The 25,402-nt window shown below is 39.2% G+C and overlaps 1 protein-coding gene across 11 annotated transcripts in view; it reads left to right on the plus strand.

Moving 5' to 3' along the window:
- SOX5 (SRY-box transcription factor 5) overlaps positions 1-25,402 on the plus strand; it is a 296,996-nt gene that overhangs the window by 200,636 nt on the left and 70,958 nt on the right. For all 11 annotated transcript variants that reach the window (XM_027790491.2, XM_013301316.3, XM_055808076.1 and 8 more), the window contains one exon: positions 5,522-5,607. In XM_027790491.2, coding sequence (XP_027646292.1) covers positions 5,522-5,607 — 86 coding nt within the window. The remainder of the gene's footprint in view (positions 1-5,521; positions 5,608-25,402) is intronic.

A 25,402-nucleotide genomic window follows, 5' to 3' on the forward strand; every position in this document is an offset into this window, starting at 1 on the left:
CCAGTGGTGGTATCTTCTTCATGCTCTTTTTCTTATTTGTCTAAATCCTTGATGCCTAGAGCAATAAGTCAGGGAACACTGCTTATGTCTTTCACAGCCTCCCACTATGCTCTCTAAATGTCCATCATCACACCAAAAAACGAAAAGGAAAATGGTGATGAGGATGAGAATGAGAATGAATGAATGGTGAGAAGAGATGCAGTGACTCTCCTGTCAGCCATTAGCTGTGATTATTCATTATAAATATACTTAAGTGATATATTGAGTGTAAAATTATTGTGGCTTTTTCTAGAGCTTCTCAAAAATGGGGGGAAGATAATGTAGAATTCCTTTTCATTCAGCAGAATCTACTATATGGAAATGTTAATTCCAGTATTTTTCATGGAACTTAGTTTAGCATACTGGTTTTGGAAATTACAATTTAAGAATTTGGTTTTGTTTCCTACTCTTTATATTCTTTACACTGTTTTCTTTTTTTCTTCTCCTTCCATGACCTCAAACTTTTTTCACTTGCTGTCCCTGAAAGACAGGTAGGAGGAAAACAGTAAGTTAAAAAACTGATGGGAAATAAACCCCCTACTTCTCCTCTTCTGGTATCTTTTTTTTTTTTTTTTTAAAAGAAGAAAATTTCAGGAAAAAAATCAGAGTATTCTATTGTTTCATATAATCAGGTTCAACTTAAAAATCCTGTCAAAACATTACAATTTAACATTAGCATGTAACTTGATTTATATAGCAAGCAAGACAATTGTGCCTGCTCTGAAGAGCTTGCAGCCTTGTCAGTAGACAAGACAAGACACTAGGGGGGATTACACCATGAAGGAGAATAAATGAGATGAGTGACAGAGGAAGGAATACAAAAAACATCTTATGAGTTTAGGTGACTGGTACAAAACACAAAATGTTAGATCCTCTGCTTTCTTTTATCTTTTTTTTTAAAAAAAAAGTCTTCATTTTTTTAGCTTAATAAACGTCTTTGATAAAATTTTGCAAAACATCAATGTTTAAGAGCTACTGTTGTATTTTCGCAAGTATACGATGATTTAATATCCATGAGCTTGGTAGCTAGTCAGTTGAAAATTAAGTTCCTAAACACAGGGTTGTTACTTTGCGTTTTGGGACAGGATGTCCACTTGGCTCGGTACCACAACCAACTTTCGCAGAAAAGTGTTTTCAGTGGAGGATGATAGGGAGAGTTCATAGAAAAAGTGGTTTAAAAATGAATGTACTTCATGAAAAATCCTCTTGTAAGCAAGATGTTGGAAGATTATTTTGGGCAAGGATGAAGGTGTGATTTGAAATTGAAAGAAGTTGCAGTGCATAAATTATCAGGAAAGAGGTTCTGGGTATGTTTGTGGAAGACGGACCAAAAGAAGGATAGAGAAATAAAGAATTAGCACTGAATTGAGGGATCAGCCTTGCCTTCTTTCTTCCCTGAGCCACTGGCATTCTCCTTTGCTCGCAACGTGCACCAACACCTCTAACATACCCCATCAGCTCCCCCAGGGCTGACATATTCCTTTTACTTCTTTAGGTGCTGCATCACCAGTACATACGTCCTTCTGTGCTCTTTTCATGTAGTCAGTCTTGAATAATTCTGTTCTTCAAAGTGATGCCACAGAGTAGCTGGGAAATAATTAGAGAAGAATATGTCAGCTAATGAAATAATTTTTACCTTGTTCTTACAATAAAAATCCCAGCCTTTGACCTGCTCCAGATTTTACTATATAGTGTACTAAAGAAAAGCAACAGCAAAACTTCTCTCTCGTGCTTTGTTTATAAGAAAAGTCCACACATAATGAGAGACAGTTTGGAACATGAAAGACCTGCACAAAATGCTTCTTTTGGTAGCTGAAAGATGCAGGGAGGTACACTTCTGCCTGCGTGCATTAGTAGATTAATAATGAACTTTGTAAACAGAAATGGAATGTAGTCGTTTGAGAACGTATTGGTGTTTTGAGTTGTGCAAACTTGTGAGTGGCTTGGGAAATACCTGTTTTTAATAACTGTATATCTTGCCTCACATTCTTGAAATGTTGCTAAAGCTTTGGAAAAAATGTAGCTAATTTTATATCTAAAAAATTCTATTTACTGAAGTAGTAATGAAATAGTTAAGATATGCATTTCCCAGACTTCAGAATTAACTAAAAATGCTCAAGCCAAACCTTCAGTCTGAAATGGGAATGCAAGGGCAATAGAAAGATGTATCATGTTCTAGAGTAACGGCAAAGAATGAGCAGGTATGTGTTTGTCAGAGGAGACTTGAGGCCTTTGTTAGTATTTTGAGGGGAGTGCGCCTGCACCATGAGATCTATGTATGTAAGTGCTTGGCCTCCTTATGGATCTAGAGCCTGGAATCCTTCCCGGGGAAGAGCACTGTCTGAAGAGCTTCTGTGTGTTTTAATCTTGGCTCTTCCACTGGCCTGTTGAGTGACCCAGGGCATGGCATGGTGTTTGAGCGTATTCTTTGCTCTCTCTTGGAGCATATTCTTTGCTCTCTCTTGTTATGGTATCCTGTGGACAGTAGGCTTCTCCTGATAGAGGTGATCTTCCGCTAGACATTTGTACCAGGGCAGACACAGTGGACCACTAATCCTGATGGTATCACTGCTCGTTATTGTACCTTCCTCCAGCTTCTTTGCTGCTGTGTCTGTACCGTGGGAGCAGTAATGTGGATATACTGTGTATGAGTAGCGCTTGTGAAAGGGTCGCAGCACAGGTGGGGTATACTTCATAAACAGAATTGCTAAACCCCTACAAGTAAGCGCAAGATAGCAGAGGGTATTATCAAAGCATAACGATGCAAAGTTCCATGATCGGTTACAGAAGCTTTTCAGTTTTGTTTGTTGTTTTTGTGTGTTAAAAGTATTTTGGAGCACTGGAAAAACATACAGTCCTTTAAAAAGTGAACGAACGAAAAACAACCTGGTAGACAGGAGAGCCTAGCTCTGCACAACTGTAATCTGTTTTTAGGATGAATTTGACTTTTTTCCTTAGAATTGTGGAAAACTACATTACTGTGTATTGGTGTAGTAGTTGCTTTCTGGCATGGTCTACTAAAAAGTCGTAGAGGCATTTACCTGCACCACCGGAGCCAGTGGTTGTGACTATGCATGTGGCTGTGGGGACTTCAGTGTGTTCTTCTCTCACAAGCATCTCATTGATACATTTGCCAGATGAACCATAAAGAACAGGAATTAATACAGCAGAGGAGGGTATGAGAATCTGCCTGACTGTTCAGGAAGGTGAAGATTCTGAGATTTACAAATTAGCATGAGGTTGTGAGAGGATGGGCTGAGGCTTATACAGGCATGTGGAGAGGACTATGGGACAGTGCATGGAAGTCAGTCTTTTAATCTTGGTATGTATTAATGCATATCATTAGTAACTAAAAATTTTAATTGGCTGTAAAATCTACATTCTAGTGAGAATCTACTTTTCCCTCATTCTTTTCTTTGCAGATGAGATATTAATAATTTTATATTCTTTCGTGGCTGGTCCTTGAAATAAATGTCCTCTTGTAGAGAGGGGTCTTTCAGAATGATACAGGGATTAGCCTTTGAGCTACTAGTGGTGTGGAAGCAGCTAAGCACCATTGACCCTCAGTCTTTGACCACCTTCTCTTTCTTCTCCGTGTTCTCACATGTTTAAGGCCGACTGTTTGGGTCACAAGATAACGCTCCAGAAAACTTCAAGTCAGAGAAATTTTTAATTCAATCCATGATATGAAATGGAAAATGGATCCCTTAGTTGAAGCAAAGTAGAACTGGGAAATGGGAAACAATTACAACCTCTGGGGAAAAAAACCCCAAGCAAATCAGGAAATCTGTTGCCCATTGTCAATAAATAAGTTAATAAAGAAGTTGTGGCCAGGTGCAAAGACATTTGTGCACAGGGATGCCTGGGTGGACCTTTGGATTCCCATTGCTTGGCTGGCTGGCCTTGAAAGACTGTGAAGCTTCAGTCAGCAAAGCATTATTTAAGATGTTCTTAAATATAAGCAGGCACACCTATTGAAGTTAAATACCTGTTAAGATGCTTTGCCAACCCAGTTTTTTTCTGGCCTTCCATTTCTGGAAGTTATGGTATTTAATTCTTAACAGGAGATCAAAGTTCTCCATAAAAAAGGTTGCATTATAAAAGGGAAACCCAAACATATGCAGTTTTCCTGAATGTGTATATACCAACACAGGTTATTTCTAACATTTAAAAAACATGAGATAAATTTCTTTCCCTTTGTTTTCTGTTTCCTGTAACTTAGGCTTGATACCGTTCTAAACTTTAATTCAATAATAACTAATAACAATTGTACAGAATAACCTGCATTGCCTTCTTAATTTGTCCTTCTTTTTGCCGAGTTCACTCAAAAAAGCATAATAAAGGAAGGAAACTTTTCACCTACCTCTCTAATGAAATGTACAGGAACATTTAGGTAGATTTTCCTGGTGAAGTGTTCTGCCTTTTCTATAGTTTCATTTCAAGTGGCTGTTTTAATGCTGCAGTAATCTTGCATGCTACCAGAACACAGGGACGTACAGAAATGCTCTGGCAACTTTTTTTTGAGTGGAAAGTGCTTAAACATTTTATCATTTGGAGAAGCGACACAATGCATGTGACATTTCTTATTATTTTTACCAGATTTCTTAATAGTTTTGTTGATGGGCTAGTATAAAGTTTGTTTTAACAAATAAGATGTGTAAGGAGTGACCGCAAGTGAGTGCTCCATAACATTAAAGCATGCCTGTCTCCATCTTGATTTTTGCCATCTCAGGTAATTCTCCTTTATAAATGCCTGCAACTTTTTTTTAAACCTTTGCTGGGTCCCTTTCATTCAGCACAATGCAGTTCTTTCTAAAACTGCAGTAGTTTTCTCTCAGAAGCAAAACTGAATCACAAGTCACAAAGCAGAGTTGGTGCAGGGATTTTGGAGGCTTGTATCTGATTTACTGAACTTCACATGCTTTTCCCTGTTGTAGGAGCAAACCCTGAAACTAAAGCAAGATATTTTTTTTCTCACCTAAAAGAAAGCACGGTAGTCAAGGCAATGCCGTTTCTGATCTGTGTGAGGCTCAGTTTACTAACAGTGAACAGAGTTTGGTTAACTTCATATTCTGGACAAGCTTGTAAATTTGTCCCCTTCTAATACTGCGATCTTATCAAGGTTGTACTGTTTTCCTTTTCTCCTCCACCCCCATCTTCTTTCCTTTTTTTTTTCTTTTTTCTTTTTTTTTTTTTTTTGAAGTGCAGCCTTCTGATCAATGTGCACTTTTTTTCCATTTCCCTAAATACATCATGAAAAAGGATGAGGTTTCCGCCTTAATTGCTTGTGCCTTTTATTCACATTCCTCTCTCAGCCAGAATTGTGAAAAGAGTGTTAGTAAAAGGCTGCACAATAGAGCTTTTCATTAGGCCTCAACAAGGCACACAAAAGAAGGCTTTTGGAAAGAGTGAATGCAGGACTTTAATTTGCAGGTGGAGAGTAGATAAAAGGTGCTGACGCCTCTATTATTCTCTTACTTAGGTGACCCTTACCCCGTTCAGCTGATCCCAACTACCATGGCAGCTGCTGCCGCAGCAACACCAGGCTTAGGCCCACTCCAACTGCAGGTAAGTCCGAAAACAATGCAGAAGAGGCAAAGGTTAAGTAAATATGAAAACCAGTTTTATCTTCCATTTGAACACAGTGCAAATAACAGGGGTTTGGGTCTGTTCTCTTGGCATAAAATTTGCATCTGAAGCACAATGATCACCAAATCATATACTTTGCCTTTTACCTTGAGGGAACTTTTTGTTATGTTTTCGTGTCTTTATTGTCAGTGAAACTACTTCGAGGTTTGTACTTTAGGTTTCCACTGAGCGGTAGGTTTGCTCATCTTTTCCGTCAGATAGTTGTGATGCAAGCTGTAAGGGCTGGCTAAGCGTAAACCAGCAAAAGGAGACACATTGCCGGGGAGAAAAGCTCTGTCCTGACAAGCACTTTTAAACTGCTTAAAAGTTGCTTAACGTGATTAGGTCCTTTTAGGCTGTAAGCTCTTCAGATCAATGACTGGCCCCTCCTACAATGTTTTATGGTACCCAGTACATTTCAGGCACTGCCGTGGTGCAGGTAATTAAGTGATGATACTAATTTAACATAGGCAATTAGAAAACAGGTGGAAAGATACCGAAGAATTTTTTTTGAGCTACATTAAAGAGTTAACCTGGTAGCCAGATGCATCTGATTCAAAACTTCCAATATCACTCTAAATTTTGAAAGTGTTAGGGTGTCCATGGGTCTTAATGATAGTGGTGCAGACATTCCTCAGGTATTCCTGATCAGCCCCACAACCCTTGTCAACTCATTGGAATTAAGCAAATGTGATGTCCATTTCCACAGTTTGAGTTTTGTTACCTGCCATATATGCTTTGCTGGGAGGATGGAGCTGGGTAAAATTTGGGACTAAAATGAAGTCAAGATCCAAATCATCTCTAGTTCTGCAAAATCTGGATTTACACTCTTTTGTAGAAACAAACAAACAAAACAAAACAAAAAAATCCCATACTCTCCATTGCTAATTCATCTCCCCACTCATTATTATTTGTCAAGTCGCATGGAACAGCAGAGCTTTATACCTGCTTGGAAAAGCTCCGTATTTATAAACAGTACGTGTAAAATGCATTCTCAGACTCAGTTTGGCCAGCATCAGTATGAAGTGGACTCTCTGCAACATCAGATATTTCAGTTGTTTGGCCAGCATACAAGAGCGTGGGACATAGTTCTGGGGAAGATTTTTTTTTTTTTTTTATTTTAACACAGCCAGCGGAAGTTAGCTGAGTTTCACAGAAATAGCTGCCAGTGTGTAAGCTGACACATTCCATGCACCACAGAGGTTAATACATTCATTCCTATTGTGCCTTTGTATGAAAAGCTACACTGTCTGTCTGTTAGTTTCTGATTCTGTGAGTAACAAATACCGTAGACAGCTTAAGAATCATGGGAGCCATAAAAGTCATCCCTCTGAAATTAATTTTGAGAAGTAATGTCAGTATTGATAAAGTGCTTATAATAGCCAAACACACATGAACACGCATATGGAAGAAAGTGGGGAAAAAAAGGAAAACCAAACATGGTGCTAGCTAGCAATGAGAAAATACAGGTCTAACTCTAATTCTCCTTATTTTTGCGGTTATTCAGGATAGTCCTAAAATAACGCATTAGTGCTCCAGTAAGTTGGGAGGGTGGTTTACTTCCATTTCAGGACCAGCCTTGGGCTGTATCTCAACATGTGGTGGGCTGAAGTATTCTGATTAAAATAGGCTTTATCACAATGACAATTTCCTTATACAAAGGTGGGCTTTGTACAAATGCGTCTGACTTCATAAATATCTTAAGATGAGTTTAGGTTATGGAAAACTTAAAAACCTTAAGGGCCTCTTGTTTCTGTGCAAAGGAGAACATTAAAATTAAACTACTGACCAAATTCACCTATGTTTTGCTACGTGTTATTTAGCCTGGAATTAAAGGGAGAATTTGGCAACCAGTCAGTGGGAGAGGTTCAGTGTACTAACTGTAGACTCCTTCAAATCCTTCTGACTTGATCTCTAAGGGTATGTATATGCTGGAAAAAAATTAATCTTTCTTTATGTCTTAACAGTGGTTTTCAGTTATCGTTGCAACCTGTCTTAATAGAAATTGGACATGCCTCTTAATTTCTGGTGCCATTTGAAAGTGTCAGATAGGCTAGATGTGCTTTGAGAAGGGTTTTGTGATATAGCACTCAGAATGGACTCTCACCCATGCTTACATGAGTGAAGCTGAATCTGGCATAGCTGCTAGCCTAGAAGGGTCGTGTCTTCCAACGTCTGTTCAAATCCAGCTTGTTTCAAATCCAAACTCAGTGATGCCTGTTTCTTCTAGTCAGGAAGAACTGGTTCAAAACCACTTTTAAATGGCACAAATGAATGTGCAGCCATTACAGTCTGTTTCAGGGAGGAACTCTTCTTTCTTCAGACATTACATATAACCATAGTGTTCCCTACAAACCCTCTGTTGTCTGGTCATCAGACAGTAGAAGGTCAGAAAAGTACAATGTTCCTTCTTTTCTTCTTTTCCTATCTTCCCTATCACTCATCTTTCAGGCTTTGTATACTAAAAGCGGTAGTTTTCAGGGGAGATCAAAGAACCTGACACAATGCTCAGTTTGTTGCTCCCAGCAGAATTTGGTACACAGTGTTATCTGAGTGAAGACAAAGCCAAGGAATTTTTCTTGTTTGTTTGTATAGTGATAAACATGTCTTTTTTTATTTCATTAGAGAATTTTAAGTCGGGGTATGGCTTTAGTAGTGTACTGTTTGATCAACAGGAAGTATTTTTTTTATCCCTGTTTGTCAAAATTGAATTTTCTTTCTATAAACGAAATGCATACTGTATTTATAGAAGAACACCCAACACCTGATTGTTTTCCTGTGGCAAAGATACTCTTTGTCATTGAAAAGGTAATATCTCATTTTGAAATGCCCTGTTGATTCCCACTGACAGGTTCGTAATCTGAAGCCCTCCATTTCTCTCCCTGCCTTTGAGTCCCTGCTGGGATATACAGATTCTGTCATCTGATATCCGCTACAATTAGCCATACGTGATTGCCTTTATTTCCAGTATCCACAGAGAGACTAATGACTCAAGAATGGAAACTAAAACTTACATTGTTAGGTGTTGCAAAAGGAGTAGATGTCTGAGGCCATTTGGAGAAGCTGGGACTAACATGATGCACGCTTGAACCTGCCCTCTGATAAAGGGCTGTCTGTCAGCCCTGCACATTCACTCACACCCACATTTAATAACATAAATGCCATTTGAAAAAAAAAGGTTTTAGCTTTCATCTGTTAATGAGAAGATTTAGTTCCAAATGTTACGTGAAGTGTCATTTTAAAATACACCCTTATTGCAGTAAAATCCCTCTTGGTTAGTATGCAGGTTTCTTATGTTGTTTTTTCTCCATATAAATTTCATATGGTCTTGTTCTTCAGGAGTGATGTGGCATGGTGACTCTGTTTCAAATGAATGAGAACAAAACTGAGCGTAGCCTTGCTACTGTGTTTTACTGAATAAAGCTAATGAATTGAAAGTACTGCTATACGCCTTATATGAACATGATGTTTCCCTGTATGATTTAGCAGATGAGGGAATTAAATTTCTCCATCTTGAAGATCAACATTCAAAGCTGTAAGCACAGATATCATGTAACAAGTTTTAGACAAAGTAAACTGAAGTGATTATTCCAATACCAGTCATCTTGGGCATACCTAGTATGAAATAAATGTTTCCAGAAGTCTGAGCACATTCAGTATAAAATTATATCTGATGGTTTGCTTTTTGAGAAAAAATAATTCCTGAGTGCTTTCTGAGCATTAGAAAACAAAGGACCTGATGGCTTGATCTGAAAATTGAGAGGAATCTGCACCATTGGGAGTGTGAATGGTTCACATTTCCCAGATTGTTTGTTTGATAACCAAATAGTGACAATGACTGATTAATTGGCAGTAACACAAATGCTGTATATACCCATAACTATATTGAAAGATAATGCTGGATGTATAGTGACAGCTGCCCGTGTAGCATTACTATACGGACATTTTGTGTCCTGTCAAAACAGTATAGCAGTCTGATGTAATACAGACTTCCTGCGAACATCTGCTCTTGGAAAAACACCCTACAAGTTTTAAGTGCCCACATTCAAGCTTTTTCCCCTCTTCATCTTAGCATGAAACACGACATCATAATTATTGGTGGTTGTGTTCAACATTATGACCAAACCTGTCACTATACGGATCAAGAGAACTTCATGTCAGCATGGGAGTGTGAAAGCGTTTTAGCTGGGTCTCAGTTCTGAAGGCCAGCCTTTTGAAGAACCCTGATTGATTCTCTTTGGCTCTTGTATAAAGATGATGAGCAGATTTAGACCTCAAATTTACCTGGAAAAATAATCTGGCCAAGTTTTATAGTCTGCACTTTCTTTATTAAGTACTTGGGTCAGATTTTTTTCTTACTACAAACCTGTTCTTTTCAGTGGTGTGAGAAGATGCCTATCAAGGGCTGAATTTCAATGGAATTTAGCATACGTAGTCGGGACCACATTTTTAGAAGAGTTCAGGCCACATGCAGGCAGTGACATAAGTAGCTAGATTTTGAGGAAAGTTAAACCCATTTGGAGTTTGAGGGCTTTGTCAAAGTTGTTCATCTTGCTGTTATTTAGGTATCTGATTCATTACAAACTTTCCTTTGGAAAACCTTGCTTCTAGACATCTTAAGGGTCACAAAATCATCTGTGACCTCCATGTTTGTTTTACTTGAAGGAAATAGAAAAGAGAGCTATTTGACAAGTATGCAGTGACTGATCAGAAGATAGACTGTACGAATGATCATGTGAGTTTTACATTAAACATCTGCTGCCTATGAAACAAAAATAAAGCATGAGGACTGCCTGCTTGGTCAGCTACAATTTTTTTTTTTTGCTTACATACTAGCTTCCTTTTGGCTTCTGCACCATTGCAGGGATGAGCTACATCTCTCCACTTGCCAGTTGAGGTTATTTCTCTGAAGTACCTCCTTAAGTTTAATTTGAAATGTTGCTGGTGATAGAACTTCTCCTTTCTTAAGGAGGTGACACTATGTTTTCATTCATTGATTGTCAAGCACATTTAATATTTGGGGGGGGGAGGGGGGGGCATATCTCTGATTTCTTACTCTAATTTGTAGACATAACCAGTTCTGGCCAGATTAAGCAGTTGGACTTCCAGTGTTACAGTGCCCCAAATCTGTGAAAGAAGACCCTGACAAACTGTATGAACACTGTAGTGATGCATCTGAATACTGAAAACTTGATTCTTTCCTTGCATTGGGGAGCCAGCTTGCTTGAGATTGAGAAAACAAGTCCAATGCCCCATTGTTTCTACAGAATGTAGTCAAGAGATGGCAATAGTTTATCCATTATTTGTTTATTCTGCAATCTACAGTCATAACCTCTTTGGGATATTACTATAACCAATTCTTTGCCTACAAGAAGGCAAACCTTTTCTTAACAGTGCAGGGTTATTCCTTCTATTTGCTGGGCAGTGTCTACCTATAAATACTATCTAAGCTGGCTTTTCAACAGTGAGAGTCAGTATCCTTTCACTCTTTGCTTTCCTGCTTTACCTGTTCTCATTAATAGGACTCTGACTCAGTTTGTAGGGATTGAATTGTTAGTGCACAGTTTAATTACAATATTATAATACTCATGCAGTCCACTTAAGCATAAAGAAGTAGAATTAGTTTTTCACTGCGAGCACACGCATCTGGGAGAAAAAGCAGCTAAGTACATGAAAAGTGACATTTCTCATTAGCATAACCAAAAGATGGCAGTTGTCCATCTGCCATTAGCTCGGTGTACTGCTATGCTGTTTCTGATGACCATCACAAATACTGATAATAATAGGAGTAATAAAACAACATAATATGTATATATTTTTGTTGGATGCCCTTTTAACTAGTTTTGAAAATTGCTACATTATGCAGATTCTGTATTCCCTATTTCTGTCCACCACTTACTTGTTTCTGGTTTTGTAAGTGAAAGTGGTGTTCACTAGTTATTTGTCACTTGTTCTGCAAATGAGATCACTGAAGACCAAGGTCCAGTTCTCCAGCTAGAAAAATGGGGCATAGTACCTTTCATGTGACTGAAGCTACAACCATCTAAACAGGGTGAAGATCTTGGGGAGGGGGGTAAATTGTCTTCAAAAATTTGAACTTGCCAAGATTCCTTATTTAGTATGAAGTCTTAGTGATGATTTTAAAATATTCATTAAACTGTGTAAATAAGGTGTGGGATGATAGGCTATTGATCGTCAAGAGTGTTTTTGACAAATCCCGATGTTTTTTAAATGGAAAAAGTTCCTCCCAATTAACTCAAAAGCAAGCCTTACAACACCAGTATGAAACTAGTCCTCACTTTCCGGGTACCTGCTGAGAGCTGGAGATTGTGATAGATTGTGTAAAAGCATGAACCACAGAACATACCATCTCAAATAAATCTTGTTTATGGTGGGTAAATGTGCTTTGTAGCTGGCAACTAAATAGCCCGTACTTGTCTTTGATGTAATCTTATACAACATTATGAGTAAACTCAATATATTCTATCGAAATAGATTTGAATTAAAAGCTTGATCACATCATTTTATTGGAATCCAATCAATTTACAAAAGACAATCATTATGACAGACTATATAAATGCTTTGTATTTTATTGAGCACTGTTGAGTGTCTGAACATAGGCACGGTGGACATTTACAGGCAGTAAATACACATGGTAAAACAATGTCATGGCTACTCTGTGGGTCATCAGATTATAACTCCCTCCCCAGCCCTCCAGGGGAAGGAATTAGCAGTGGTAGCATATTCGTTTTATCTAGATTAACAGCCCTTTCTGCATAACTTTCAGATTCCATCCATATCTATGAAAAATAAAAAAGACTGAAAAATGACCAGCCTATCTTCCTTCCAGTTGTAACTCAGGCCTGCTGTTTGCTAGCAGACCTCTGTCTGCATGAGTGAGTTTTCTTGTAGGTTAAAGAGACTGAATTCCCTCTTCCCCCTCCCTCCGACCCTGAGCCTGCAGGGCAGACAGACAGAAGCACACATATGATTAATACAGCACAGCTGCAGTAGTGACTCATTTGCATATGTATTAATAGAGGCAAAAACAACAATTCAATTATATACAGAGACATTCTGCATACTAAAGAACATATGCAAATAGCCTGGAAAAAGTGCAGCCAGCGTTTTCTCTTGACTTTCCTGAGCCCATATGGGCTAGCATCAGAGCCTAGCAGTTTTCATGAAATCCCCTTTAGGAAGAACCTGTTACAAGATGCTTATACAGCTATTACTCCTCCTCCCCCCACCCCCTGGGTTCCCAGAAGGCATTTGACATTTGGACAATGGAAATAGTGCAAGCAATGTCTTTTCTATGTTATTTTGTATTTGCAGGCCTTCAGCTTCATATTGTTGTCTCTTTACATATAAACCACAGCATGAAGAAACCCAATCGTTTGCCTCATCTTCTGTATGCACACATTTATTCTATTTTTCTTTCACTTCCTCTCTTGTGTTGTTTCCATTTTCCTTTGTCTTTCTCTTCTTGACTTCAGTGAATTAGCAGAAGGTGACCATTTCTGTGCCTTTTTCTTTTGACCTTAAGTATCTGATAATAGTATAATTGTGATTTTCTGCTAGGGGGCCGTTAATACTTGTAATGGGTCTGAAAGGTGCCTCAGAAAAGTTAACCTGCTCTAGACAGGCTTTGATATCATGATACATTGGTCTTTGCCTCTACTAAGAAGGTTGTGGAGTTCTCAAAACCAAAAAGGTTGAAAATCACAGGTATTAAATAGTTCATACTACAGGTGATGGGGATCTTGCTAACTGGTACAGAATCTGATTCTGGTAATTAGAAACAGGTGTTCTCTAGATCTCATGGGAATTTAATAGACAGTAGTTTTGAGTGTATTTCAGAGGCAGGTTGAAAGTATTCCAGCATTGGAACTTAGGCTATAGGAAGGTTTACTTAAGCTATAAACAGTTTCTTTAGCTATAAGTTATTCCTTATGTTAGTTTGTGTTAGAACTACAATACCAAGTACACCAGATGTATGTACTCAGTATACTTCTTTACACGGGCCATTCACACACTGTGATACGCAACAAAATATTAGGCTATGATCCATACCCAGTATGCTAATGTCTGGGAGAGCGTGACATTTGACATTGTCCTTTATGGACTAAAGAAATAGAGCTCTATTTCAACTTGAAAAGAGATAACAAGTCACAAAAAACTTTTGGAAACCTGACAGAGCCATTAGGATGCTCAACTGTCTTGTTTGGGTGGCAACCCTCTGTGTTTCAAGCAGTCTAAATTACTGGCCGTTTGTTTGAAACGTCTCTGTGGTGTGACCAGGGAAAAATAGGTCACGCAAGAAAGAGTGTGTAACTGTCTGGCAAGCATACTTGTGAGGTCAGGTCATCCTTAATTTCTTTTCTCTCACAAAAATGTTACACTTCTTTCTTTTTGGGGTTAGCCTGACAGACGGAAGCAGATTACTCCTTGATTATTTATAAGGCATTAATTTTAGATGAATATTGCTGAAGTAACTGACATCATAAGTAGTTTTAGCAGCCAGCAGAAGAGCCTGTTTGCAGATTGGAACATGACAGTTTTCACTTACACAACATCCTGTCTCGGACACAGTCTCAAGTGTATGAAAGAAGGGAAAACTCGAGGAGTGGGGGCATATATATCAGCTAAGACTTTGTTTATTCTTGTGTGCCATATAACTGGGACTTCGGATGCTTGGCTGGTGGTGTCGATGTTAGGAGTTCTACCAGCTGCAAGACAAAACCAGTGTCAGAATAGCAGCAGTGGCAACACCTGTCTGCCAGAGTCATAAACCAGGGGGGTAAACACATCTGAGAATTGTCATATGCTGCCCCAAAGTCGCTTCCATTGAGAAAGAAGTCAATAGCCACCTTTGTACGTACACCTTGAGATAACAAAGTATGCCTCCCTGCCTGCGCTGGCAGCAGAGCAAACCTGTGAAGTGTTTGTGTTTTACAGAATACGATGTTTCGTGGCTTGCATTCATTTGGAATTAATTCTCCTTGGAAAGGTCTGTATGAAAAATCTAGTAACAAAACCAAAAAAACATTTTTATTTTTTTTTCCTACTTTGTGCCCTTTGTGCATTCCAGACACTGGGTTTTGAAATAGTTGGCTTGCACTACTGGTTTTCCTATTATGTTGTTTGCTCTTTTCAGAGGGATGTTGCTGAAAAGAAGATTATATAATCATGCAAATAAGATTGTATAATCCTGAGCAAATGGTCTGCGGAGGGGGGGGGCACACGAGAAACCACACTGAGTGGGGCTTGGCTGGCTGTGGGGGCACTCGCACTGAAACCACAAAATGGGGGGTTATGGGTCTCCTATAAAACATGAAAGCTGCAGTCAGACTAGTGAATTTTTCTGGATATTTTTGGAATTCATTGTCTTCATGCTGAGCTCTGCCAATAGTGTATATTTACAGTGCCTCAGCAGAACGTTGTGACAGACAAACACATAGGAAAACTGCAAATCACTAACATGCACGCTCTTCGGAGCTTGCGGAACAATGCTACAAATAACACCACTGAGAAAAGCTGACTTACACAAAACTGACTACTTACTGACACTCACTTGCTCCTTTAGGTCCGCAAATCAAATAACTACATTTTATGCATCCCAAAAGTTAACACAAGAAAATCTCCCTTGAAATCTTGCTAGCTTTGTTGTACCTAGGTCACATGACATGGTTTGTTGTTAGATGCAGATTGTTGTGATATATGAACGTGTAAGAATTTTGATTTATGTCTTATTTCTTACTACAGCCTTGTTTATGACCATTCTTCCTCCAAAGTTGCAGGTCATTTCCCATTGACAAGGCAGAATGGGATAGAAATAAACAAATGGCATATTAAAAGTGTGCACGGGGAGAATATCACTGGCTAGTGATATAAATTGCATATGGCAAGGGCAGTGCAAGCCGTTAAAAAAGTTGTTGTGCTCTTACTCTCATCCTGTCTTTCTCATGTCTGATTTCTTGCCAGGGTTGACTGTTAGCAACCAGGATATGCGAGCACCTTTTGTGAATGGAGGCTAATATTCGGCACAGTTTGAAACTGTGAAATATTTACTTACTGTAGGCTGTAGGTCTAAACATTAGACAACAAACTACTGAGGTCAGGATGTTTGTTCTGTTTGTTTTCTTTCCAAAGTCATTGATTGAACTTAGCTCACCAGAAGATACCATAGTATCTGGAGATGTAACTTTGAGAGTGTTAAACTTAATTATACTGTTGTGCCTGGATAGCATAAGCCACTTGAGGTTAAGTCAAGAGTGCAGTTCTCCCCCAATACCTAGGCTCAGTTTCCTCAAATTCCTTTTCTCCTTTCAGAGGTTCTTAATGGGTTTTAGTGGCTTTTGTAAGATAATCTGAACAAGAAAATGTGGAGGCCACAGAACCTTTAGCTCCTAGTGGTCCTCAAGACTAGCTTTTAAGTTTGTAGCCTGCATGAGCTCTGCTGCTTTCTTGAGTTCAGGTCTAATGCCTAGACTAGTTTCCAAGTATCCCTTTCACTTTGCATAACTGCCATATTTGTGTGCCATTTTACCAATGGTCTGTTCCTGTTCCTGTCCACTCATTAGATAGGTAGCTAAGGAGAAAGTATTGCAGACAAGTGGATTTACATTCCTTAACCCCTTAGCCATAGAGACTGGTCATATCACAGATAATTTACTGGACCAGAAATACACTCCAAATTTGGTAAGTCACCTATCTCAGAGACTGACAAACTCTAGAATTACAGACAGCAGGGCTGTCAGCGGGCAACTGTGTGAAATGTCTTTCCTTAGTGCACAATTGTACAAACCAAACTAAAAAGCAAAATAAAATGCATGTATACAAGAAAGAAAAACATTTTAAGTCAGTGTGGTTTTAAGCTCAGAGAAGCTTTGAAATATGATTATTGTTACAACAGAGAAGGAGTAAGAAAGTTTCAAATGCTCTCATGGTAGTAGAAACTGAGATTTTTGAAAACTTTTTCCAGTGATATCTGCACCTCTGTGTCTTGCTGTTTAGAGTGATTGCTCTCTCTAAAATCTGCACTACAGCAGAATCTTCTAGCTGTATTGTGAGCTGTACTGTGGTTAGGTAACCACAGCTGTGCCACATGCTGCACCAGTGGCAGCGGACAGGGGCAATGTATTTGCGACATATTGAGGGATTCAAATTGTCTTTAGCAGCTGCTGTGGGGTGGCTTTTATCAGCTCCCTCCTATAGGTACAGTATTTGTTTGTCCCAAAGGGACCTGGGACTGCCAGTTCATGTGCAAGGGAATGAGGTTAGTCCCTCAGTGACATAGGGTGGCATGAGGGGTGGTACCCGTCCTCCCACCTGAGTCACGCAGGGGCCCAAAAAGCAGCGTCCCTCTGTGCCTCCCCATGGGTGCTGTGCTGGTGGAGGCCAGCTGTCCCCCAGCACACCCGGGCCGCGAGGCCAGTGGCTCTCTGCCCTTCTGAAGGTGAAGTGTCCACTCTGCAGGTTACACTTCTCTCCACACTGGAGTGTGAAGATGGCATCTGGCAACAACGCCTTTTCTTTTTCTTTTCCTAATTTTTCTTTTCCCTTTCATGGCTCAAAACACTCTTTACAAATTATAACAGCGTGTTCTCTGTTAATGCACCAAAACATTATGGCTTGTGATAGTGTTATTAAAGTGTTTGGGGCCATTACCATAGAATACAGCAGCATATTTATTTCATTAAGGGAACCAAATGGATCTAGCTGGATTTGGCAAAAGAACATGGCTGAAGTCCTATTTTATCTCTGGTGTTGATTTAACCATTAAACTCTGAACTTCTGAAAATTAGAAAATTCACAATATAAGCACTAATAGGTGTGCTACATTTTGTAGTAGGTTAAACTGTCCTTAATTATCTCTTACTTTCTCCACAGTAGTTCTACATTGGTATTTGTTCAACATTCCGATATTTACTTTACAATATTTACTCCGGGCTTATTGATGTTTAGGGTAAGCAGTATGTCATGTACGTATAGCATATGTTTAACTTACTCTCCTGCTGTGCTGCCTTGGAATATAGCTCCTTTTAGGCCAATCAACCCTACTCATCCCATTGCTGTAATCATGGCAGCCTTGCTTCTTGCTATATGCTGGTCTGATACACTGGTGGCAAAAGTAATTCAGATGGTATGTATCAATGTATGTTTGGGTAAGATTTTTAAAGAGGCCTCAAGGGATTTGGGAACCCAGCAATAATTAATTTCTTATGGTGCCTTTGAAAATAGGATATGCAACATGCACACTTAATCCTTCCTCCTTTCCACAGCTGTTTCATTTTTCCCATGATTCATTTTGTGGAAAGGAAACAGTCATCAAAATTATGTCAGAACATTTGATGGTGAGGTAGCGTTCATTCAGTAACTCAGTTTTCATTGTGTTTTAGTGCATGGTGCTTGCTTTCACTTTAAGTGGGGAAAAAAGAGAGTGAGCTTAATTTCCCAGCACTTTGTGTTGTGCACTAGGATGTCATATCCCATATACTCGTGTGTTAGAATTTCATTATTGCACAGGTGTTGGACTCTAAGCAAACTGAATGCTGTCCCAAAAGCAGTGTTGTGTAGCCTGATTTTTATTATACTGTGTGGGCATGGGTAGATGAACTTGTATACATGACCTGAGCTCAGGCGGAAGACAGAGAAGAGATTCTAAAATGATCCATGGTCTACCCAGTTAAAACTCCAAGTATTATGCTTAGATTTAAGCATTTACTTAAGTCTGATTATTTTTTTAATTTATTTTTTGCATCAGTTCATTCAGATAACTTCATTTCACTTCACATTAATTGCTGCTCTGAGTCAGGTCCGTAATGGATGTAGAATAGGTAGGTGCTTGCACATCAAATGTTTCTTTCGTGTCATACTGGGTGGCATTACAGGTTTGATTTCACTAAAAGGTATTGTTCACCATCAAGTGTAGAAAGAAACGAATATCAAAAAAACAAGGAAATGTTAGATTAAAAAAAAAGCTGATTTGTCACTTCGCTCATTGACTATGAGCTGAATAGACTTCTAACCCTTAAAATACTTTCTCCCCCCTTTTCCTTTTTATTGCCTGGAATCTTAAGAGCTTTATCATTTGCAGTCATAAAATGAAAATATACACCAAACCCTCAAAGGGCAAGTATGAAATTAAATTATATTTGGGCAGCTGTAACCTTTTAAAACGATCAGATTCCAGTTAATGTATTTCTTCCTGTTCCGAGTGCTGCCATGGTGTTTGATGGTGGGAAGCAGTCCAAAGGGCATTGGGAGATAATAAATTCACTGGAAATTTCACCCTGAGGCAAGCCTCGATACACCAAGGCTTCCATTTAGCGAGACTGACCTAAAAATCTTGTCACATCCAAAGGTCACTTAGGTTGGGGTTGGTGTGTCCCATCTATCTTTCCCTGGTGCAAAGAATGACAGCTGAGCTCATAAACAGCCATCGGAATATGGAAGACAAGCAGGGAGGAGAGGGAGAAGAGGGAGGAAGGATAATACCACTGACAACTTCTTAGATTTCCTCTAGGCCAATGAGAATAGATACCATCTTTGGGGTTGCTTGTTTCTGCTGCTGCAGAAATGGCAATTCAATTTAAAGAGGTTACAGTTAACTCTGTGGATGTCTAAAACAAGTGATTCCCCCCTTGTCTGCAAATGCCATGTAACCCTGCTAGTACACGTTACACTGTCCCTGAACCGTTCATATTTGTTACCAGTCTTGTTAGTCAAAACAATTTGCAGTTTATACAATGCTTTGCTTTCAAGGAGGGTCAAAAGTCTAAAAAGCTGTCAGTGATGACACTGATAGGTGTCACCTATAAGAACGATGATTCTAAGGGAAACAATTTGGACAGTGACACTAATTATAAATAATACTGGAAGGTAAGATATTTTCAATCTTATGAGAAAATCTGTGTACAACCTCTAGGACGTTACTTATCCTAAGCTCATTAAAATTGGTATAATCCTGCTACACAGTAAATTAAAGCAAAAGGCCTTTCAGGATGACTGTTGTCTTCCAGTCATAGTTCTTCTGCAATGGGAAGATCCAGTGGATCCTTCTTATGCTTGCAGGGTATTAAATATTGGGGACAGGGCTCAGAGTTGCATAACAGCAGTATATCTGAAGGACAAAGATCTAACTTAACATAACTGGTCTTAATTGGGGATAAGCCCTGCAGCATATGTCCATTGTATCCTAATGGTGTGAAGCTCCTCCTTGAATTTCCCTAAGAGAAGGATGAGAGAGGCTGTCTGCCAGTCACTGCTGGGATGTAGGTGGCAAAGATTGTCTCTTCTACATCCTGTCTTTGGAAAAAGCAATTGTTGTTGGTGGTCAGTGTCCCTCTGAAATGTGGTAACACCCCACTGTTGGAGGACATGTACCATGTGTGGTGTAAGTATTGGTCTGATTCTTTTTGGAATATCAAACTGAAGATAAAATAATAATAATAATAAAATATTATATGGAATCAGTTTAACTTTGGACATATGAGGAAAAAAATCAGAATGAAACACTCATGTTCCAAAATCTGTAGGATCTTGAAGAAGTTAGGTATCTAGCTCCTCCTGGGAATTTGCTGATGTCTCTCCATGAATTTTAGTAAATCACATCCTTCTGAAGAGGACTGTAAATTGCATGTTCCTTTGCTTGCTAAAACTAAATGGAGTATAACTGTTATTTTCAGAAGTATTTCACACATTCTTACAAACATACTATATTTGAGGCAAACACAGCAAAGAAGGGCAAGATTGGCCAGCTGTCAGTGTTTGTCTTCAGTTTTCCTTGGGTTCACTCTCTACTTTATGTTAACATATATGTTCTCTACAGAAATCCAAAGTAATCTGCAGGCAGCTTTGGGGGAGTTCTATGCCCTTTCCCACATGTTCTGTGCTGAAAATGTAGCTATGTGCCTTACCAGCTGTACAGCTTTGGGGAAGACAAAGTCACTTTTGATCGTACCTGCATAACAAGGAAAAAGGAAATGTGTATTTTTCATGAACTTCAGAGAGGACAGATAAATTTCATTTTAAAAAACTCAGCTGCTAACACGAAATTTAGAAGATGATATAGATATGCTAAGCACAGAAAAGCTAGGGTTTTTTCCTGGTTTCTACTCAGGATGGTATGATGAGAATCATCTTCAGCCCTGGATGTCTAAATTGTATATTTCATCTGGCCTAATGTTGCAGGTTCCATTCTAGTTTTCATAAAGGGAGCTGAGGGTGATTAGCTCAGATGTAGTCAGGTGGATTCCCCACTCAGCTCCCACTTCATGTCACTTTTCTACTGTGATTCCAATTCCTTTTTCATTTGCCTAGGCAATTCCGGTTAGTAAGCAAGTTAACAGGGGAAAATAAAGTCAGGATGTTTCTATCATTGCTTGTGGGTCATGATGCCTCAAGGCCAGCTGACTTCATATTTCTGTAGTGGTTGGAATTTGTGAAAGACACCGAGTTGTAGTCAGTGCAGACAACTTTAACAGTCAGATATGTGTAGCTTCCTTGTATCAAGTGAGTTTTGTGTCCTTGGGAAGAGGAGATATCCCATTGTGATGGTCAGTGCATTTCTTCCCTATGTTTTCATAGCCATATTCATTCCATTGCATGCCAGATGACTTTGGAGAATCGACAGCAATCCTCAAGTATGTTAATATTGTTAAATAAATGATGGACAGCTAGATGGTGAGAATAAGGATTGTATTTAGTGCCTGTGATATTGGGAAGTGGTTTTATGTTACCTTAGATGCTCCTTTTATTGTAATGAATATGATTACATTGACCAAAAGCCTGTATTATGCCATATTAACTGGAGAAGTTGAGAGATATTTTACAGTTGCTGACTTTGGCAAAAACAAGATGTGTCCCTGCGTAATGGAGGACTGTACTGTTTCTTGCATTATTCATGCTTCCCACGCTGGAGTCACAAACATTGGGTAATGTTAATACTTGTCATGGAAAAATTTAATTGGCAGAAATGTTTAATATATTAGCGATAGATGGGAGGGCCCACAAGAGACCTTCCCTATTCTGGACTGAAATGTGACATGTAATTAGCGATAAAGTGGGGCACTGTATGGAGTGGATCGTTGTTATACGGAGGGAAGTGAGGATCCCTGCTTGACATTCCCAGTTTTTCCTGAAATGGAAATATATTTACCAGTTGCTAACTGAAGAAGCAATGCGTACTGTTCACCCTCCCACTGTAATGAACAGCCAGTCTTGGAACAGCATAAAAAGGGTCAATCAAATAGGTCGTACATCATATGAGGAGGCAGATGTTAGAACATATTGTAATGGATTGCTGTGCAGTATGTGAAGATGGCTTGTGGAGTACAGGGATGGGGGGAGAGAAGCTATCAGCAATGTTTTCTGTCATGGTTGCTGTAAAAATCCAAATTTTTGAGGAACACTTCTGAACGCAGGAAATCAAAGCATTAGCATTCCTGCTGTGTTAGACTTGTGGGTAGAATGACAGAAGTAGAAAAGGAATAGACGCATGAGTCCCTCTGTAATACTCCGTGTAATGTGAATATGTCTAGGTATTATCTGTGTTCTGCCAAAGTCAGTGTTAGCCTTGGAATGTGTGAGTGTTTTACCTGAAAAAAGATTACAGAGCTTCAGATTATATTAAACATAGAACTGTTAAAATAGCTTCTCTTTTAGCAGCGCCCCTAATTCACACCCACTCAAACACCTCCTCACTCGTTAACCCCATCATCAGACCCAAGTAACTCAAGTGAAATGAGATGGCATTACGAATGAGGTAATGAACAAAGATTTCTGGATAATGTTATTACTTCACGATAGCAGTTCTTGTTAGTGTGACTACAGTTGAGAGCTTCTCGGTATTTCCATTGCAAACTCTTTGGTACTCCCACCCCTTCGGCTTTACAGACAACTACTCAGCCAGAAGCAATTTAAAATTTGATTTTACATCAATTTTGGCTGTTGTTTTGAATTGAAAAGAGTTTACTGTTTCGGTACTGCTTTCTAAAACATAAAAATTGCTGGGTTTTTCCCCTCCTAATCCAAATTTCTAGATGAACAATTGAAAATATGGATTAGCTCTTTTCATAACTCAGCCACATTATTAACAATTGTAAAATGTCTCCTAAGCATTAATTTCAGTATTTAATGGTTTTGGACCAGCAGATCCACCTTTATGTTATAAAAAACATCTGTACTAAAATTGGCTTGAAGGGGACAGTTTTCACTCAGGAGTCTACAGTTTCTATGTCTTTTTTAAAAAGTCTCAGTTCCTCGAAAGAAATTTTTAAATCAACTTTAATAAGTAATCATGGATGGATCTGATGTACTAATGGATTGTAGAGCTTGTTACTAGTTAAGTAGTGTTAATATAGTGCACTTAATTGGTTGCAGAATATGTGGCTATGTAGAATCTTCTAAGAGAAGTTAGAGATTACAGCCCTATTGCCAATGAATGGCAGCCTTTTTGCCTGAAAAACAGGAGTTGAGAGATGTATTTCTGCATTCACCCCAGCTAGACTTAAAAGTGAAACTGCAGAGTTAAAGGAGAGAGAGGACACTTGCATAGGGTAGCCCAGGTGGGACTTAACACCTTTTGTCAGGATGGAAGGGTGACAGTGGAGAAATATGGGGACGGTTGCATTTCCCTTGGTCAGTGTGATACTAAGTAGAAGGCTCACACTTGATAGGGGAACGTGAGGCTTCAGCAGCTCTTTGTTATCCATGTGGATTGCTAAAACTAGAAGCAGCCAGCATGTTCCTCATAGCTGAATGTAAGGTTCCTAAGTTCATCGTATAAGCTCTTCTTGTGCTTGGGTGATGCATAGCATGTGAGGAACATGAAAGTTAAAGATGTAATTCCCTTTGATCTTCAACCATGTTATTGTGCCTACAGCTTCTTAAACCTCAAATACAACATGTGCCAAAAGAGGCATATTGGTGTGAGTTTTGGGCTAGATTTAAGGCTTTTCCTGAGTGGGCTGTAAGCTGACCATGCAGTGTCGTTGGACCTTAGTGTTTGTGGTTTCATTGTAGTGAGAGTCAGAAACAGCATCCTGAAGGATTTCAGATGTTTTCAGAGACCACTTTTGGGGGAACAAAGTCTCTATGAATTAAGAATTAAACTTCTGTGCGTGTCCTAATGGAATATGTGAAGTGTCACTCTTCCCATTACATCAGTGTAAGCATGGAAATAATGAGATGAACCAGAAAACAGTTTCTTATGTTATTTCCTGAGAAGTTTGCCAAAGCTTCACAGAGGTTTCAGGCTCTCTGGAGTTTTATGGGTCTATTGGAGGGGGAGTTTTACAGACCACACCCATTTTTATTGTAAAATCAAAGAATAAATTGAACAGCTATTGAGCTGTTTCTACTACTTCATTTTGTTAAAGGGGGACTTTTATATGATAAAGTAAACTCCAAAATAATGAAATTGAGTGCTTTTCTACTCTCTCAGCTCTGCTCAGCAGTTTTGTTAGCGAATAACGGCACTCTCCTCCACGTACTCCAACATCTCTTTGCAGCCTGTCACCTCCCAACCTCAAGCATCCCAGTTCAACAAACATGCTTTTTTTTTTTTTTTAAGCGTCTAAGCTATCCATCATATAGCAATGGGGCTAGTTTGATGTTGGGCACTTCTGTGAGTTTAAAGTGGGTAGGACTCACTGTTGAGAACATTAGGAGTTTGACCTGAGTGGAACTTGGCTGGTTTCTGGTTTGGAACACAAATCAGTCATGCTGTGATTCAGTGAGGCTCAAAATGTTCTGGATCAAAGTTGGGCCAATTTCTATGTCCTTGGTTGGAATTACAGTTTCCCTACAGGTCTAGTAATTTTGATTGCCATTTTCTGCGAGCTTTGTCTTCAGTAATATCTGAAACACAAACATGGTTTTAAAGGAAGAGGGGCTTCCATGTAGGTTAAAGCCAAAGGAAAAGTACATGTGAGCTTTCCACAGTTCTTGTTGTGTATTCTGCTCTTATGAAAAGAGGTCACAGGGTGCTGCTGGGAGGGAGAACTGATGCCCTGTATTGATACAATGACTTCACAATGGGATCCCGTAGGATGAGGTAGGACTTGTCAGCTTTCTAGAGAACTTGCATAATGAGCATGTAAGGCAATGAACGTGAACAGGAATTACATGAGAGGTAAATGGATTACTGTTGAACTGTGATAGAACTTGCTTGAAAGTTTTCTGCAGTAGAGAAACCCTTAAACTGGAAAGCTAGCACTGCAGGACTGACATTCTCCTCCCCCAAAATAATAACCTTGCTCTACTTTCTCTACCTCCAAAAATAAAATAACTGCTGCAGCTGAATAAAGATGCCATGTCACATCTTATTAGTGCTCCCTGCTCAGGAAAAAGGGAAGGGGAAAAATATCTCTTCAGAACTATTCTAGGAATCAATTTGTTTTAGTTTAGCTCTCAAAATAAGTAAGTTTTCTTCTGCAGCCCGGATGCTCTATCCATCACTGGTCCCTCCCTTTCAATATTCTTCCTCTACCCCTACTTCCTCCTTTATGTGTTCTTTTCAGGGAGGCTTGGCACAAGGGAAGCAGCTCAAATGCAGTCCTTAGTTCCCCTTTAAGGCACAAACGTCACATTCTTTCCTGTCTACCCTACACAGAGAAGCTGTGGCTCTCTGAGCCAGTGAAAGTGAGCTCTGTTGAAAGTTGCTTACGGTGGACTACGACTTTGTCACTCTGTCTCCTGTGCCTTTATCCAGACCCTCTGACTACATAAT

The sequence above is a fragment of the Falco peregrinus genome, chromosome 6 (genome assembly GCF_023634155.1).
Source record: "Falco peregrinus isolate bFalPer1 chromosome 6, bFalPer1.pri, whole genome shotgun sequence".
Classification (NCBI taxonomy): Eukaryota; Metazoa; Chordata; class Aves; order Falconiformes; family Falconidae; genus Falco; species Falco peregrinus.